Below are 17,697 nucleotides of genomic sequence, written 5' to 3'. Positions count from 1 at the left end.
CAATATAGTTTTAATTTTCTTATTAAAGTAATTTTGAAAAATAACAAATTATATGATATTACTGACTTAGATAAGAAGATTCCTTATTATGAAAAATATATGATCCTGTTAACAAGCGTGTAATCCGCTGCCGATCGCTCTACTCGCTCTGGCACAAAATTATGAAGTTTTTCTCAAAAACACAATGCATTTTACCATACTTTGTTTCGTGCAAAACTTGTATGTAAAAAGCAGACAAAAAGCGAGTATAAAGTTATTTCGTCCTGATGTTATTTTAAAACGTAGAAATAAAATAAAAGCATTTTGAAACTTTTATATGAATTCATATCAACGTTTTAGCTGCTACCAAAATATCAAGTCATTTCTGAACTAATGAAAATTTCCTATGGATTGTTTTGTGATAAAATTAAGTTTGTCTGTAAAAAATCTAAATACAGAACGGCTCCCGATTTGATATTAAACTTTTTGTTGAAACAGTCGGTTCATATATAATTTTTCTATGCCTTAGGTTTGGAGATTTATAGAATAGTTGAAAATAAGGATCAGATGTATTACATATATTCATACTTTAATGGCGCGTCCATGTCATCCGGAACACCCGAAATGGATTTTCTATTGTTATTCAACGGACAGCCCAGGATCAGCGGTTAAGCAATTTCACTTATGTTTTGCAAGTTTAATATCGTTCCTTGCGGAATCTAAAATATAATCTTAAGTAAATCATAACATTAATGTATAACTGTCTGATTTACTGTGTACTTTTTCACTGGGGGGAAGGTGCTATGTGGTCTCTGTGTTAAGTCATACTAATCCGTTTTACCTAAATTTTTACATTTATAATATACTATGTCCATATCGTTATACAGTAGGATTAAGACAACTAACATCGACAGGGTTGACAGACATAATTGCACATCGTGATAGGAACAATAGTATTATTGGCAATAAAAGGATCAATCAAAGTGTCCCGTAACTGAACAGAGGCAGCGGTCAAGGCGCTAAGAGGGGTTCCTTGTCGGCGAGCGCGCTTTCCGCCGCGCCGTCATCCTCGCAGTATTGAGATTGATGTTCAAAACGCTCGGCTCCTCGGGCTTCGCCGGACAGAATACTAAGAGGGTGGCGGCCATTCTTCGCTCAATTAGCCCCCGATCCGACCGGGTTTTGTCTCGACCGACGATGACGCCCTCTCGACACTTCGCCGCATACCAAATTATACTCATATTTTTCAAGTAAGCCCTGCTATCAAAGTATCGCAATCAGCGCCAAGTTAGAGTCTTTTCGGCCAGTCGGATATACTTTCTCTTGCCCGTGTAAGCACCCTTAGCTCAAATTTTATATACTATCGAATGGTTTATCATTTTGCATAAATTACGTAATTTAGTTTCTTGTACAAGATATTAAATTTCAATAGAAGTAAACATTAGATTCAAATTTAATATTATGGAATCAAATATCAGATTTAAGACTTAACTGTGACCGTTTTGATCTCTTAGTTATCAATAAGTAATTACTATTATTTTATAATTAAACAAATAAGGCGATATACCTTTTTGTTGTCATAATAACGCACTGATAAGTTAATCGAAGCAATGTATTCGATGTAATTACATGACATGACATGACATGATATTTAAAAACAAACACATTTCACACATTGACATCGTAACGCACACGAATACATAACGTCTTAAAGCATAGCAATATCCAACAAAGGTGACTACAATATATGTCCGTGTCACTGCATGTCGAAAACGCATAATGCGTTAACTCTGGTACAGTCATCTCGAAAAGTCGTAAATGTAATAAATAGTAAATTAATATAGCCTTTGACCCGGCAAGTTAAAGTGTATGAAACGAATAATCATGGTGCAATATTTTCATGAGCCCGTCGTATAAATCAAATTTAAACAGTTTAAAAACGAGCTCAGGGCTGGCGTAATTGATTGGGATGATTGGTAACGTGGACAAACGATGTATATAAATTAGTTCAATGAATACCTACAACGCGGACAAAAGGAGCGATTGAAAATGCCGCCGAGCGACAGTGTTGAAGATGTCGAATGTTGTTGAATGATGTGTTGCAGTACATATTCTAACAAAAATTGATTAATTGTTGGACTACAAAAAAAAATTGCCTGGCGCTCAACCCTTACTATGAAGAACAATAATTGTCTTACTTTTTATTACTATTATAATTTTTTTATGTTTTTTGATATAGATTGCAAAAGTATCGAATGTTACATAAATTAATTAAATTTTTGATTAATTACTATTTATATTGTTTGCATTCTAACAAGAATCGATGGACTAGTTTACGCAGGAATGATTTATTTATAAATCTTTATGTTGAAAACTGAAGACAATGACAATTTTTGACAAAAAACCCAAAAGAGTTCATAGGCTGGTTTCATAAAAACGTTGGATATTTATTTACCGAATAAACCGAGCAATTAACGGATAACTATATCGTTAAACTTTTTAAATGTGCCAATTATAAATAAGTAATTTTATAATAAATGTTCTCAAACCTCATAATTAATAAGTGTTTTTTATAATTATTGGAAAAAAGTACGATCAACTAATATAAAAAATGTTTAATATTAAAATTTTATATCTTCGATGTTATTAGATGAAAATGCCTAACGTCTTTATGTTATCCCACACGCTTCATTCATCCGTATAAGCGGGGAGCTTCCAGCCAATCGTTTGTCGTACATAACATGTTTTGACGTAACCATTCAAACGAAGCACAGTTTGAAACGAATGACATTGAATGATAATATAAATAACAGCTGTTCCCTTTGTTTTTCACGGCAAAAATTTAAAAAAAGTTATCCATAGTTTATCTAATATTTAATTTATATAATTAACCCATAAAGGATAATAAGTTTCACTCTTTATAAAGTACCAAATCACACGTAACGTTTATGTTCATGTAGTAAATACAAACGTGGAGCACATAGCTAAAAATTTAATTTAATTACAGTCTACCTATTTCGTAACCTCATATATATATACATTTGCTTTTTACGCCAATACATTATTATTATATACTTTTATTTTGTCCGCAAATCTTTATATATTAATAGCGTAAGCCGATTTTTGTCCCAGTGATTTCGGGACAATATTTTAAGAGCTCCAGCAGTACGTGTGCAGATAATTAAAGTGGAATCTTGATTGCAATTTACTAAATTGTTACAATTTTACAAAGAATTAATTTTAAAGAGCGGAAAAAAGTTACTGTTTTGGTCTGTTAGAGAGCGATACTAGAGAAAAGAAAAATTACGTAAAACATAAACAAAATTAAATTGTTATCGACAAACTTAATTTCTAGCTGAACTAATGACCTATTTGACATTAAAGATTTCATTTAAATAAGGTTTCATGTTGGCGTCGAATGTAGATGAGTTACTATTACAATGAAATGAAATCAAAACAAAACCTGTCATAGGTTTTGAAATTCCAAAAAATTAAAGCATTAGGTAATTGTTGCTAAATTACAATCAGGTAAAAGATAAATCGGAGCCTTAATTCGTTATTTAAAACTTTCATAGTGACAGTAATTGTCAACAGACTCTATTTGTATAATATAAGTGTTATAAACATAAATCCTTTATCAGACGAATATTGCGTCATTTAATAAGATTTATTTATTTTTAATATGTTTTGCATATCTTCGCTCCGTTAATGGTATTTATAAACCTAGTCTCCGGTAAGTTAATTATTATCATTAGACTTTGCAATAAAGAAGTGATTTCCTGTTGCTATTGTTATTTCGACCTCTTAACAATATGAATCACTAATACTCTAAGGAATGATCCAAACAGTAGCGCAGAACGTTTGGACGCTCATGTTTTATAGGTATGTATTTATTTTATAGTAAATTGCCCGAATATTCTACGTTTAACAGCGCAATGATGATTTTAATTTTTTTTATACACAAATTTAGTATACTAAACATATTTTAATAATATATTTAATGTATATTTCAAATAGTAATAATATACTATAGAATTACTATTTTAAATATTTGGAAGAATTCTTTCGAAATATTTTAACTTACTATATTCGAAAGCTTGAATATTTCTAGATAAGTATCTAAATGTACAATAGGTTCAAATGATATTTGAACATTTTTTCATACAAAAATACGACAAAAGCTTTTCAAATAAACATATCCTAGAATTTATATATGTTCCCGTTTCATGCCAATCTTATTTGAATTTATATTTCCATTAATTAATTTAAATAAAGATTTTTGATCCAAGTTGACTATCCCATAGTCTAATTCTTATTACCTTATTTTATAATAATCTTATATTTACAATCGTTCATTGGTCTCGGGAAATTATATCATACAAATGTCTGCCTCTGTAGAGACTGAATTTTCGATTACTTTTTCATACGTTCCATCTAGGCAACAACTTTAGGTTTTGAATGCCTCAAAGTTTCAGCTCTGTTAAGATAGAAGCGAAACGCAAGACAAGTCCATAGAATAAAATTCGTATATTAATATAAATATTCATTTGTTAAAAGATCCTCATGATCTCGGTTGCCAGTTGACGTCACTGCGACGTGAAATAATGCGACCTATGAACTTTTCACGCAAACGAACTACCCTCGCTCGTGTTGAGACACCTTACTGAAACTATATGTTTCTACCAATATCCACGATTACGTCCAAAAATAATTAATCGTCACGCGATTTTCATGATAAAAATTCAAAATATCCTTTAAAAATAAATAAAATGACAATAAGCCCAATAACTCATTTATACAGTAAATAATACCTAATTTCAATAAGTAATCAACAATACAGTCGTGCGGTCAGTGCAGCCGTGACTCAGAAATCCCTACCCAGAAATCAGACAGGATATTCTCTCGCGAAACATTACTATTGCGTGTTCGGCATCGCCCACGCTTCCAATGTCTCAACATAAACCTCGATGAAACCGCACCAACCTCTAAGATAAACAAAACTGGTTCTCAAAACAACTGTATACATAAATAGATAGATACTGTTTATATATACACCGATTCCAAGAAGCAATGGGATGTCACGACTAGGGTTGCCAGGATCAATGCTCCAATTAAAGGGACATAAACGTGAGATGTGTGGAGGTTAAAGTTATATTTCTGCTTAAATATTTTAAAAGAAATTACTAAAGCATATTTAATTAATTAATTATTGTACATACGAGGCATCTTTTTTCATGTAATACCAAAGTAAGTTAGCAAACATAGGAATTATAATAATTAGGATAAATAAAACTAAACTATCACAAAATGCAAATGCTTGAAAAATGAAATCAATACTCAAGAATTTATCATAATCCGGACGTCCTAGTAATATAAGAACATCTGGTAACACTAGTTACGACTTTGCAAAATATGTTCGTGCCGCAAATTATACATCCAAATTTATTTCGTATTGTTTTAAGTTAAGAGTTATAATTGAATGTATTATAATATCAAATGTGTTTAGTGCATCATGCACAGTGATATCAAAGTGGAGATAACGTAAGTGGTCTTAGTGACTACCCATTAAAGAATTCAACAATACTCGTCAACTGTACCTATATGCAATGCATTTTGCAAAACAACAGATGCAACGAATGCGTGACAAAAGTGAAACGTCAATGACGTAACAGCCGTGAACCTAGATTATATATGAAAACCTTAAACGCACTCAAATTGATTCTCTACAAAAAATATATTCTATACTAATATTATAAATGCGAAAGTAACTCTGTCTGTCCGTTGCTCGTGCACGGCAAAACTACTGAACTGAATTTGATGAAATTTGATATGAAGCGAAGAAGCTTGAACTCCAAGGAAGAAAATAGGCGTTTTTTTTATATGACCACTAACGATGACTAATAATTTATAAAACTAAACAGTTATTTGTCTATGCAGAATTTATAATCGACTTTTGGATACATTAGAGCTGTTCTATAATAAAAAACTCATAAATGATCATTCGAATTAATGTCGATTTACATATTAATAAAATTAAATAATAAAAATTAACCTATACATGTATAATAAGGGTCGAATTTCGACCAATCAGCGACCATTTGTAATAATAATAGCATTTAAAGTACATACGCAACAAAATAGTGTGTTGGTTTCTAACGTTTCGCGATGCGATTTCGTATGTCAATACAAAGTGAGTTCTAACAGAATATCACTGCATAACAGAACAATTATCTAGTTACGTATGTATTTGTAATGAGATGATTCAGTTAAAATTAGGGTATTATGACATGTTATCATATCAACATATTGAGTTAGAGTTCGATGTCAATAAGACACGACCTACTTGAATTAAGCATAAAATTGTGTGATATACTACGCATTGTAAACATTTAAAAATATTGCGATATTGACTTTATTAATATTTAAATTGATAAAAACGTTAATTTAACTTTTGTAACAGTCGTTTAAAATGATGATAATATCTTCCATCGCTAAACACTAACGTATCTACCGGACGCATTCTGCCATTTTACTTTTTCGTTTTTAACGCCAAGGTTGGTCTAGCTCATCAACATATATACTTAAATTATTAATAGGAATATAACTATTTCTCTTTGTTGCTCTTTCACAGCCAAACTACTGAACTGAATTTCCCATAAAGCAAGCTTGAACTCCAAGGAAAGACTTATATACTAAAAAGAAGAGAAAGACTTATATAGTGGTAGTCAGGTGTTAGGGATAAAAAGTAGCCTATTTCCATCTTGTAGTTAAAGTCTGCTTCGTACCTAATCTCATCAAATTCGGTTGTATTCGGTCGGGCCGTTTAAGAGTAGCGACACACACACAGAATTACTTTCAAATTTATAATATTAGTATAGAACAGTATGAACTTTTAATTCGTTTGTCTATAAGTGTCACCAATATGTTTATCCTCCTATTTGCACGTTGAGACGTGTGTGTACGTTTGCCTGTCACGAGGTCTCCTTGGCAATGTCACAGAACTTCTAAACGTTCTTAGATGATTACATCAATATTGTCCGTGTCATATTATATCTTTTATTAGGCGACAACTGTATTACAAGCTACTTTTCGCTTGCGGCTTCGCTCGCGTCTTTTTAGAGATTGATCGTCAAATGTTACATATAAAAAAGTAGCCTAAGTATTTCCCTGGATTTCAAGCTTGCTTCATACTGAATTTTATCAAATTCGGTTCGGTACGGTGGTTTGACCATAAAAGAACAACGGACAAACAGAAACCCAGATTTTGAACACATTCGTATTTACAATATTAGTATAAATGTTTTTACTGTTAAATATAATTTTTTTTTTTTCAATTGTTTCATATCAATACAATACTTAAAAAAATCTTATGTGAGTTTAGTCTCCAGTTGTTACAGAATTGAATTCCTTGTTAGCAAAAATAAACGTTTATATAGTTATCGAATCGTTTCTAAGTATTACGTAAGTGTGACACGCAAAAAAATAAGACCTGACGCATAAAAAATTAACACCACATCTGAGGAAACGTAAACTACTCTGTTGGATAGGTATATTATAATTATATAATTGCCATAAAATTATATACCAACATAGTTTTTTTTATAATTATGTACTATAAATAAAATAATATCCTTTTTACTGTTGTAAAATAATATAAACGTGAAAAACATTTTTTTTTTAATAAAATCAAGCAATTGTAATGGTAGATAGACGTATACCATCGCGGACTTTTTGTTTATTTACGACATCACTTCAGAAAACTCTAAAATTATCAGAGTTTCTCTACTACATTGTGCAAGTATTATAAACCTTCCTCTTGAATCAATCTATCTATTATAAAAAACCGCATCAAAATCCGTTGTTTAATTTTAAAGATCTAAGCATACATAGGGACAGACAGCGGAAGGCGACTTTGTTTTATACTATCTAATGAGATTTAAGAGTTAGCTGTTATAATATCTCCTGAAGGGCTGAAGTCGTTTGAGGGGTACGTTTGGAGCGTATTCCACCGCACTTTTCCAATTCGTTTTGGTGGATACTAATGAAGCAGTTTTCATCAGACACGTGCAGGTTTAATAAATGTGTTTTTCGTTACAGGCGTGCACAAAATAAATAGTAAAAATAAGTACTGTAATCCCTACGTGTGCGAACTACGGTTTTATGATTGAAACAAATGCGGTTCAAATACAGCTAAGGATTAAATCGGGAGCCACGCAACGATAGTCAAGATGATGGGATGTGAAATTTAAAAATATTTTAAACTTAATTCGTTCAGCGGTATTTTATATCCATGACAGCATATCAGCTTAAATCGGAATTTAATTAAATCTGCTTACATATCCGTTTCCCCAGATTGAATATCGATTTATTATTTCACTTTGTTCAGAAAAGTCGAAATTTGTAAAACATTTACGGTCGTTTTGGCACTAGAATACAGTCTACTTGGTAGGGTTTTGTGCAAACCCGTCTGGGTAGGTACTCCCCACTAGTCAGATATTCTACCGCCAAACTGCAGTACTCAGTATTGTTGTGTTCCAGTTTAAGGGGTGAGTGGGCCAGTGTAACTATGGGCATAAGGGATCTACGTTTCAAAGGTTGGTGGCGCATTGGCGAAGTAAGGAATGGTTAATATTTCTAACAGCGGCATTATCTAACCCCATCTGCACGACCGCCTACCTATATCATAAAAAAGGTCATTCGGTCTTTACGCTGAGATATTATTCTAAGAATCGATCATAAGCGAATTCTTGGTATCTGTTCTTTATCTCTAGCAAATATAATCCGTTAAGAACTGGGTATATAGCATTTATATTATTGACCTAACTTTATTGATTGTCCCGTCGTATTTACACGATAGTAGCCGTATACGGTGTTATCGCGTTAAAATATCCAGACCGTATGTTTAAATTACTATTCTTGATGTGTTTGTCCTGACGCAAGAGGCGAAGTCAAGGACATTTTTTATAAAATACTATATTGTAGTCAAATTTATTACGCTGTAACCGAAAATGAAAAAAAATAAATATATTTTTATACAAATATTGATCGGAAATACATTATAAATGCAAAATAAATTACTTATATGTCTGTTGTGAAGTCACGCTTGAACGACCGTCATTGTATAGAATTTAGGATGTTTGCTTTTTTTTTAATTTTATATGGCAAACGTTTAGCTACCTTACCCGACTGGAGCGCTAGGCGTTCAATTTGTTTTTTCTTATTCGTCTCTTCGTGCTGTCCGTACGCCAGGGTATCTTATCTTTAATATGTATTTGTTAATCAGGATGCCTGCATTTACCAGGCAGCATCACAATTTAAGTTAAAAACCCAATATTGTTTCGAACGGATTTTATTAATTGCCATCATGAATAATTACACTTCTAAAATAAAAAACCTGTTAGTGAAACTTTGATTCTTTCCTTATGTTGCATTGTATCCTGGGTTTTATTAAATACAGTATAAAACATTCAACTTTGCATGTTTATATACTTTTAAAATAATGTTTTTTTCGATCGACGTAAAAGGTAGATTGTAATATATTTTTTAAGTTCTGTAATATTCGTGAACGACTAAACCATTTAATAATTATACAACGAATTTATAAATGAAACGATACTAAAATAGCCTCAGACTGGTTATCTCAGTTGCTCTTAAACAAAATAAATATAAAAGCATCTCTCACAAATAGAGAATGATTAATTAGCGAATAATTGCAATTAACAATAATTATAATTGGTCTGCAAAAATAAAGTTTATTGAATACAATAACAGTTCAGTCAATAAACAGTAGTTTAGATTTATATAAACAAACATTTTTTTGAACTTTGCCTGATAATCATTTCGTTGTAGAGCTATAAGGTGCACCTTATAAATACATCCGCCGTACTCTGATTAGCAAGCTCATATCAAAATAGGCCGACCAAGTTATCACAACTTATCTTTGTTTTACGCAGCATTAGGTGAATTCTTACTCATTATTAACGAACCTACTTCATACTAATTACAATAATCTGAAAACTGATTTCTTTTTTCATACGTAGTTAATTATCGGTATGACGTTATACCTAAGTAGCAAAAACGATATGTAGAAAAATAAATAAAGACAAAATTAGAATAAAAATAATCTAAGATCGATACTCTGAAGTTAGATTTAACGTTTGAATATTTCGTTCAAACTATTCGTTGCCTTATCAATCCCAGTTTAGTATCAGCTACATAGGATGATCTAACTTCGCGACGGAAACAACATTGCGTCACATCATAGTGATACCGATTACATTCTTCGACAGCATTAAATCTTTAATGTAACAAGACATACCTATCGTATTGTAAAAGTAAAACTTTAATTTATCATTTAAATGTCGCATCAAAAAGTGTAAGACTCGAGAGTTCAACTCATCACTTTGATAACATTTTTTTCTCGACAATTCATTCGAATGCGACGTTTATATCTTAGCGGTAACGAGATGTTTTCTGCTGTTATTGTTACGATAAATATATAGGTTAATAATAATAACGCAGACTTCTGTAATTAACAGATGATTTGTTGTTACGATGTTTTGTATAAGAAGCGAATATACGTTATCGATATCATTGTACAAGTCGGGTTGGGTCACTGACGATAAACTGGACAGATAACTGTTCCGAAAAATCAGAAAAAAAAAATGTTTCGTATAATTATCGAGAACTAAAATTGGAAAATTGACACAGTGCGGACCGGCAGCGATAACACACTGGATAACCTCAGCGACAATCTTGTGAGCGGTCACTTACATGAAAAAAACAATACCTACATAACTCGTATCCATTTCTGTAGCACGCATTTATCCGATAGAATTGGGCGAATGAAATATTACTCGGATTCGATATCACCGTGCAAACATACGAGCCATATAATCGTTGGCTTCGTAGGAATCTTTGATCTACCGCTATGCAAAAATTTGTTTGACAAACATTCGGTCGCACACGAGTGACTTCGTCGTTCGATTCTATATTTGTATTGATTCCAGAATAAACTTAGATTAAATAATAAACTAGCAGATTTATGGAAAGCAGACGGAAATATATTTACGTTGTCGTTTATTTAAAAAAAAATAATGTGACCTAAATAAAAACAGTGTCATTCCTGTTCCTAAATATACTCTACTTACATTCAACTTCATTCAAATCTGTTCTGAGCTGATTAAGGAACAAACATACATACAGATATGTTATTAAGAAGTAACATAAACAATAGGTCAGGTCCTATTTTTATCTAATAATGTATTCGACGGCTAGTCAATCAAAACTACGTCACTTACTTATTAATAGACCTCGGATCAAAACAAACACACAATATAACCTATGTCCATTTTTAATAACATAAAAAAATCTTATCAACAACGAAACCGAAATATTGTTATTTAATAAACAATTGTTATACGATATATCATTTTGCAATTGCAATTTATAGTTTTTAATTTCTCGTGGTAGTTTTTCTTTTTGTTTGATTTAAATTTAAATACGAGCTGAATCTGTGGCTTTACAGATGACAGATTTTCTTTCGCATTTAAAATATTAGTCTACGATAAAGTACTAAGCAGAGAAGTATCTCCTCAATACCTTAAGTTAGTTTAACGATATTTTATCAACTGCTTTGAGATTTAAAAAAAAAGTAACACACGAATAAAGTGATTAGGTATCAAACGATTTATAGGGCTTACCCTAATATATTTCAGTTCATGAACGAGTGTCACATATGCAAGAGACTTGTTCATAAACGGAAAAATCGATTATTATTAATCGTTACGTACTCGTAAAATGTGTAAGCGGGTATCGAGCGAAGTTAAGCTCATATGCCGTAACTACTCATGTCCCAATTTATAATAATCAGTTTTGCGCAGATTATAAAGATAGTGATTAACAGAAAATCTCTTATCAAAATTTACTTTCCACTTTCTAACGCTGATAACGATGATTAGTACATATAAAACGGGCGACACCGATTAAGACGACGCTCGTATGAAATATTAGGAAATATATTCATATTAAAACGATACAATTTCATAGTAAACCATCGATATAAAAATATCGACTACACGGTTAGGAGCCGGGATGCCGAGATGGCCCAGTGGTTAGAACGCGTGCATCTTAACCGATGATTTCGGGCTCAAACCCAGGCAGGCACCACTGAATTTTCATGTGCTTAATTTGTGTTTATAATTCATCTCATGCTCGGCGGTGAAGGAAAACATCGTGAGGAAACCTGCATGTGTCTAATTTCAACGAAATTCTGCCACATGTGTATTCCACCAACCCGCATTGGAGCAGCGTGGTGGAATATGCTCCATACCTTCTCCTCAAAGGGAGAGGAGGCCTTAGCCCAGCAGTGGGAAATTTACAGGCTGTTTATGTTATGTTATTATGTACACGGTTAGGATGACTGCAGGAATTGTTTTTAAGAACTCAATAAAAATTATTAGTAATTTTAAAAAAATAACTTAAACTTTATAAAATATTTAGGAGCAGTGCCGGCATTCCTTAGAAATAAGCAGCGTTTCGTATACTTTTGATCTCTGAATACCACTCAACTAAGTCGTAGTTTCAAAGGATTCTTACGAAAAACTTGTAGTTTGTACGGCATACGAACCTAAATAACCGCATATCTTGTTGTTAGGAAATACAAGATGACCCTATTGGCACGTCCCGGGTTTGATGGGGTCACTAAATTGTAGATATGATATACTAATTATGTACTTAATTTTAATGACTTTATAAATTTTTTGTTTGTGTAGTTATCAAAAATATTCTTACATTTTAAGTATTTATGGGAACAGAGTTTTAATAAAACATTCAAAAGACGTCATTAAACAGAGAAGAGCCAAACAAAGAATAAATTTCTATAAGAAATTTTTAGGAAAGTCGCTCGCACTCAACAGTCAACACTTCTAAATCAACCCACATTAAATAGTTTTAAAATAATTTTGTCTATTTTAAAAATAAAAATGGTACATTACTATATTGTATACGTATTCATCATTTATGGTAATAAAACTTATTCATGACATTTCTATAAAAGGTCACAACATGAATGTACTATAATTTGTTCGATCCTTGATCAATAATCTCCAAAAACCTAAACTCCTAGTTCAAAGTCCAGACAACACCGCTTGCCGAAAACTTACCTCTTCTACTATTCTGGACACTTAAGTGCAATCAAAACAAACCTTGTCCGGGTAAAGTAAAATGGATAATTGAAATTAAAGTTAAGATAATTAAAAAACTTACTAAATTAAACCGGTTCAATTTTACTATACAGTAATATTTAAACGTTACGCTTTTGTTAATAACAGAATATATAATTTTATCACTGGGGACGAGATGTATGGATTTTTTACAACGGATTAATTAATGAAAAAAAACTGCTACAACAATATCAAATAAAACTTACACGTTCATGATTTTATGATCAGAATAATTTCTCTATACGAACGAAATGAAACTAATAGAACATGTATTTCAATTTAAGTTTGTTATCGTATTTAATTATATGATATATAGGAATTAAATAGGACATTATTATATTTTATTAAAATATTTTAGGGTACTGTTAACCACTCGAAACTTTGTATAGCAGATAGCAATGTTTATATATTCATACTTGTGATAACAACAAAACGGCAAACGTTCAAATAATGATGATCCAAACTTACCGATACCGAACTACGCCTCGTTGGCAGAAATGTAAATGAATACTCATACTTTACCGAATACTATGCTATTTTGATATGTGTTTGGATATTTAAAGGTATTTTTTACTGGATAATAATTATACGCATTAAGTTCTGTGTTTTTACAATCTGTATAATTGAAAAATTTAAAATCAAGATAAAAATACTTTATCTCGATTTGATATTATTCAGATTTTTAATGAATGCTAAAAAATAAATTATCTCGTACGCGATTACTAGATGTTATCTAGCAATTGAATTTTCTACACTGATCTAATACATTTTTTTTTCTCTATAAGCAAAAAACGAAATTACCAAGGTCTCACGTGTGTACAGACTTCCGTACAATTCGAGGGACACCTTTGTTTTTATGAATACTTTTAATATTGCTTAATTACAAAAATAACACGAGATCTACTGGAATTATTTGATTTAAAACTTAATTGGGAATTTTTAGAGATAATTAAAAATATATGTCATTTGAAATATAGCTAATAAATTTTATAGAAACTCCGCTTAAAGCAGTATGCATACGGTACTCGGGCACGTCTCCGATTTCATTTGAGTTAATCATAACTTCGAACTCGCTTAGTCGATTAGTAATATTAGATTTTCATGCAGGCCCGGTTTATCCTTGTAGGCTACACATGGACTAGAGCTGCCTCAAGACCTTCGGCCTATTTTCCAAATAAGTTTATCTTAATGGCTTTAATTATTTTTATTTTATGCCATCTTTTTCTCAATACTTCATTAGTGTCATAATATCTTTTATATCATATTATCTTTCAGTGTCAAATTGTTTTAAAAGTATATTTATCTACCTAGAGGACCTATATTAGACAGTAATTGTAGTAGACTATGAAAACAATATGGTTTAGAACTACTGGATTCAATCCGGCCCTGTTCCTTCTCAATTTTTATTTCCTATTTTTTATCATTTTACTGAATTAAGATGGAAATCATTTTAAAGAATGTTTTTTACGTTTTTAAAATAATATTTCCGGTTCGAAATAAATAATATTTTCTACTAAGTAAATCTGGAATGTCACATTATAACATTAATATTAGAATAAAAACTAATTGGTATTCAACAAAACCATATTTTTGACGATATTTATCTAATATCTTATCGTGCTGAAAGTGTTTATTGCATATATTATATAAATTTTGGAGGTAAAAAGCTTTTAAGGTGATGTTCGATCTTAAGGTAAATTGACTTGAGGTTAAGGGATGTGTGTACGTCGACATTTATACTTACAGTATTTCACAAACAATATAATTTATAAACTCATATAAGAGCCGTGTCTAAAATCTTTAAAAAACGAAGGTCTTGACGACATCCGCGGGTTAGAACAGAACAGAAGGAACAGTAAAAGCATGCCTACCAGTGGGACAGGCTTTTACGGTTAATATTTCATTATGGCATTTTAATATGAGACAAATTCATACATAACTTTATAACATAATTATGTCGCTATTCGATATGTTCATTAATTTTGACAATCGAATAGAATTCATTTTAAAGACAATCTATAAATATATTTTAATATGATAAGCGTTTCAAAATTAATAACTAGAAATAATATTTTTTTTGAAAAAAGCATTAAACATGTACATAATATGTATAATGAATTCAAAATATCTTTTGGATCCGAACGAATCATCTCAGAACTGAAAAGAAATGGCGAAGGAATCTGATAGGAATTATCTTTATTTAATTGTTATTTTTTCAATAAATACAGTTTAATATAAAACGAACGAGAAGAGATTGTTTAATTACCAATGGAATATTATCATAATAATCTAAATTAATATTAGTTTTATAATATATTTTACCAAACAATCGTGTCATAACCCTCTTTTACATATAAAATTGCAAATTTCTGAACGATTCCTGGGATTCTTTCGAGAAAGCCTATAAAATAATTAGCCGTGGCGAACAAAAGTTAGCCAAATGTTATTTGATTATTTCTGTCGAGTTTATATTTGAAATATACTTCGTCATTTTAGCATTCACTCATTCCTCGACACTGTTGTAAAACTGTTTATAAAATGCTATCTAATTTCGCTTATGTGTGCTATAAATAAAACTCAACGAATACAATTATTCTGCTTAGTTTTAAAATTAAATACAAATAGATTGCATTTTTTTTTAAATCTTAAAATTATTACTTATAAATATATTTATTGTGTCTATAAATTAAATCGGTAAAGCCGGAATTGGTTTTCTGAAATTATTCCCATTTGTCAACGACGATATTTTTTTAATATAACATTTATTTTGTTTTATACGCAAAACTTTTGACCAAGTTCTATAAGCAATAAATAAGAAACAACTATTGCAGTTTTTCAAATAATGTGTGAAAAAATAGTAAAGTAGTTCCAATAATGCAGGTAACATGTTAAACGAACTTAGAGGTAAAATGCACATCGTAAAAGTTTGAATAACGTTCAGCGATCAGACGATGTTTGCAGAAACCGGCTTTAGGGCAACAGGCTTTGTTTATTCTTTTTTATATAAAAGTTTAGCGATTGGAAATTTGGCGAACTCCTTCAAAAATTAAAAAGAAAAAATGTGTTCAAGAAAAGTTTTATTTTTTAGTTTTAAGATAGCTCGTTAGTTTCGCATTCGCAAAATGCCGGGTACTTACCTTCGCAAGCAGAGTCACGAGGAGGAGCAGGAGGGTTGTCGGGACCCTCATGATGATAGTACAGTCGATATAATGTGATGGTATAAAGTTTGTCCGATAGGCGGCGAGCGCGGAGGCACCAACCGTGCCTCGCTAGCGTCGAACCGCGAATGCGGAATGGTGCGAGACGCGAGTTCCGGCGCTCACTTGCTCGCTACAACTTTTGGTCCAACTTTAGAAGTGCACACATCGCTTACGACTTGCATCGGCCTACGCGAGAGAGCATGTGCTTATAATACATTACTTGTATAGGCAGTGTGTCCCATTATATTTAACTGGTGGGGATTTTTAAGAAAAATTAAGATTAAATGAAACCCTCCTCACAGAGTTCTTCTCTGTCGCTCATCTATCCCACGGGATAGTTTAGCAACAAATAGACTTATTATTCAAGTTTAAAAATATACACTATGTTCTAAGTTAAAGTAATATAATATGTTAATATGGTTTGAACTTAGCATTTACGTACATTAATGTTTTCGTTCATAACAGCGTAACTTAAAAATCTCCAACCGGCTTAAAATTTGGCTTGTAATAAAGTAATGATTAAAGTAGGTCAGAACGGCATTTAATATAATGGCATATAAGTTAGTAAGTAGTAAGGTCATTTATTTTTGGATAAGTTTGTCCGAGTAATCATTCTTCATGTTGTTCGGAGACCAATATCGATGTAACGTGTAAATTCCTTACTTGGACTCATTTTAAAATTTATTTCAGCCGTTGTAACCATGTTCGTATGTGTTGATCGTAAAAATTTTATCGATACGATTGAAATAACACGAAGTGTGATATGGTTTTCTATAAAGGACCTAGTTCATAAATTTAGTGATTCGATCGTGCATAATCTTAAATACCAACATAAACTAGCCTGTAAGAAAAGTGTTGCATCTCTTTCACTCAGTCGAGCCTCAGCCCCGCAAAGTTCCATGACCCCTCTCTTGCGCTTATCACGAGCGACGCACGAATATAAAACAACGGAACACCAAACTTGTATTTTACGAAATTCGCCCTTAACACATAATAATAACATCTTTTATTGTCAGAATTAGGTGCGCGTGATTGTGAAGTGTGATAAAATGTATTTGCCTACTCGCTGTTGCATCGCTATATTACATGCGTGATATATTTTTAACAAAAGAACTAAAACAATTGACAATTACTAAACAAAATGTGAGGCGCTAACTTCAAATAAGCAATCGCGGACAGACACTGAGATGTACCTATTTACAGGGAATACTGTGATAATAATAACTAAAAGATTGAAGCATACAAATTACACACACATTTAGCAAAAACACTGTATATAATCTTAATAAAACCCA

General features: G+C 31.6%; 1 protein-coding gene across 1 annotated transcript in view; it reads right to left on the bottom strand.

Moving 5' to 3' along the window:
* Positions 1–16,610, bottom strand: part of LOC135194645 (germ cell nuclear acidic protein-like) — a 48,593-nt gene extending 31,983 nt beyond the window's left edge. Inside the window, exon 1 of the mRNA XM_064220303.1 lies at positions 16,340–16,610. Coding sequence (XP_064076373.1) covers positions 16,340–16,390 — 51 coding nt within the window. The 5' untranslated portion in view covers positions 16,391–16,610. The remainder of the gene's footprint in view (positions 1–16,339) is intronic.
* Between the last annotated feature and the right edge of the window lie 1,087 nt (positions 16,611–17,697).

This window comes from Vanessa tameamea, chromosome Z (genome assembly GCF_037043105.1).
Source record: "Vanessa tameamea isolate UH-Manoa-2023 chromosome Z, ilVanTame1 primary haplotype, whole genome shotgun sequence".
Classification (NCBI taxonomy): Eukaryota; Metazoa; Arthropoda; class Insecta; order Lepidoptera; family Nymphalidae; genus Vanessa; species Vanessa tameamea.
Note: the sequence above shows the minus strand (reverse complement) of the source record. Positions and strands in the feature narration are given on the sequence as shown.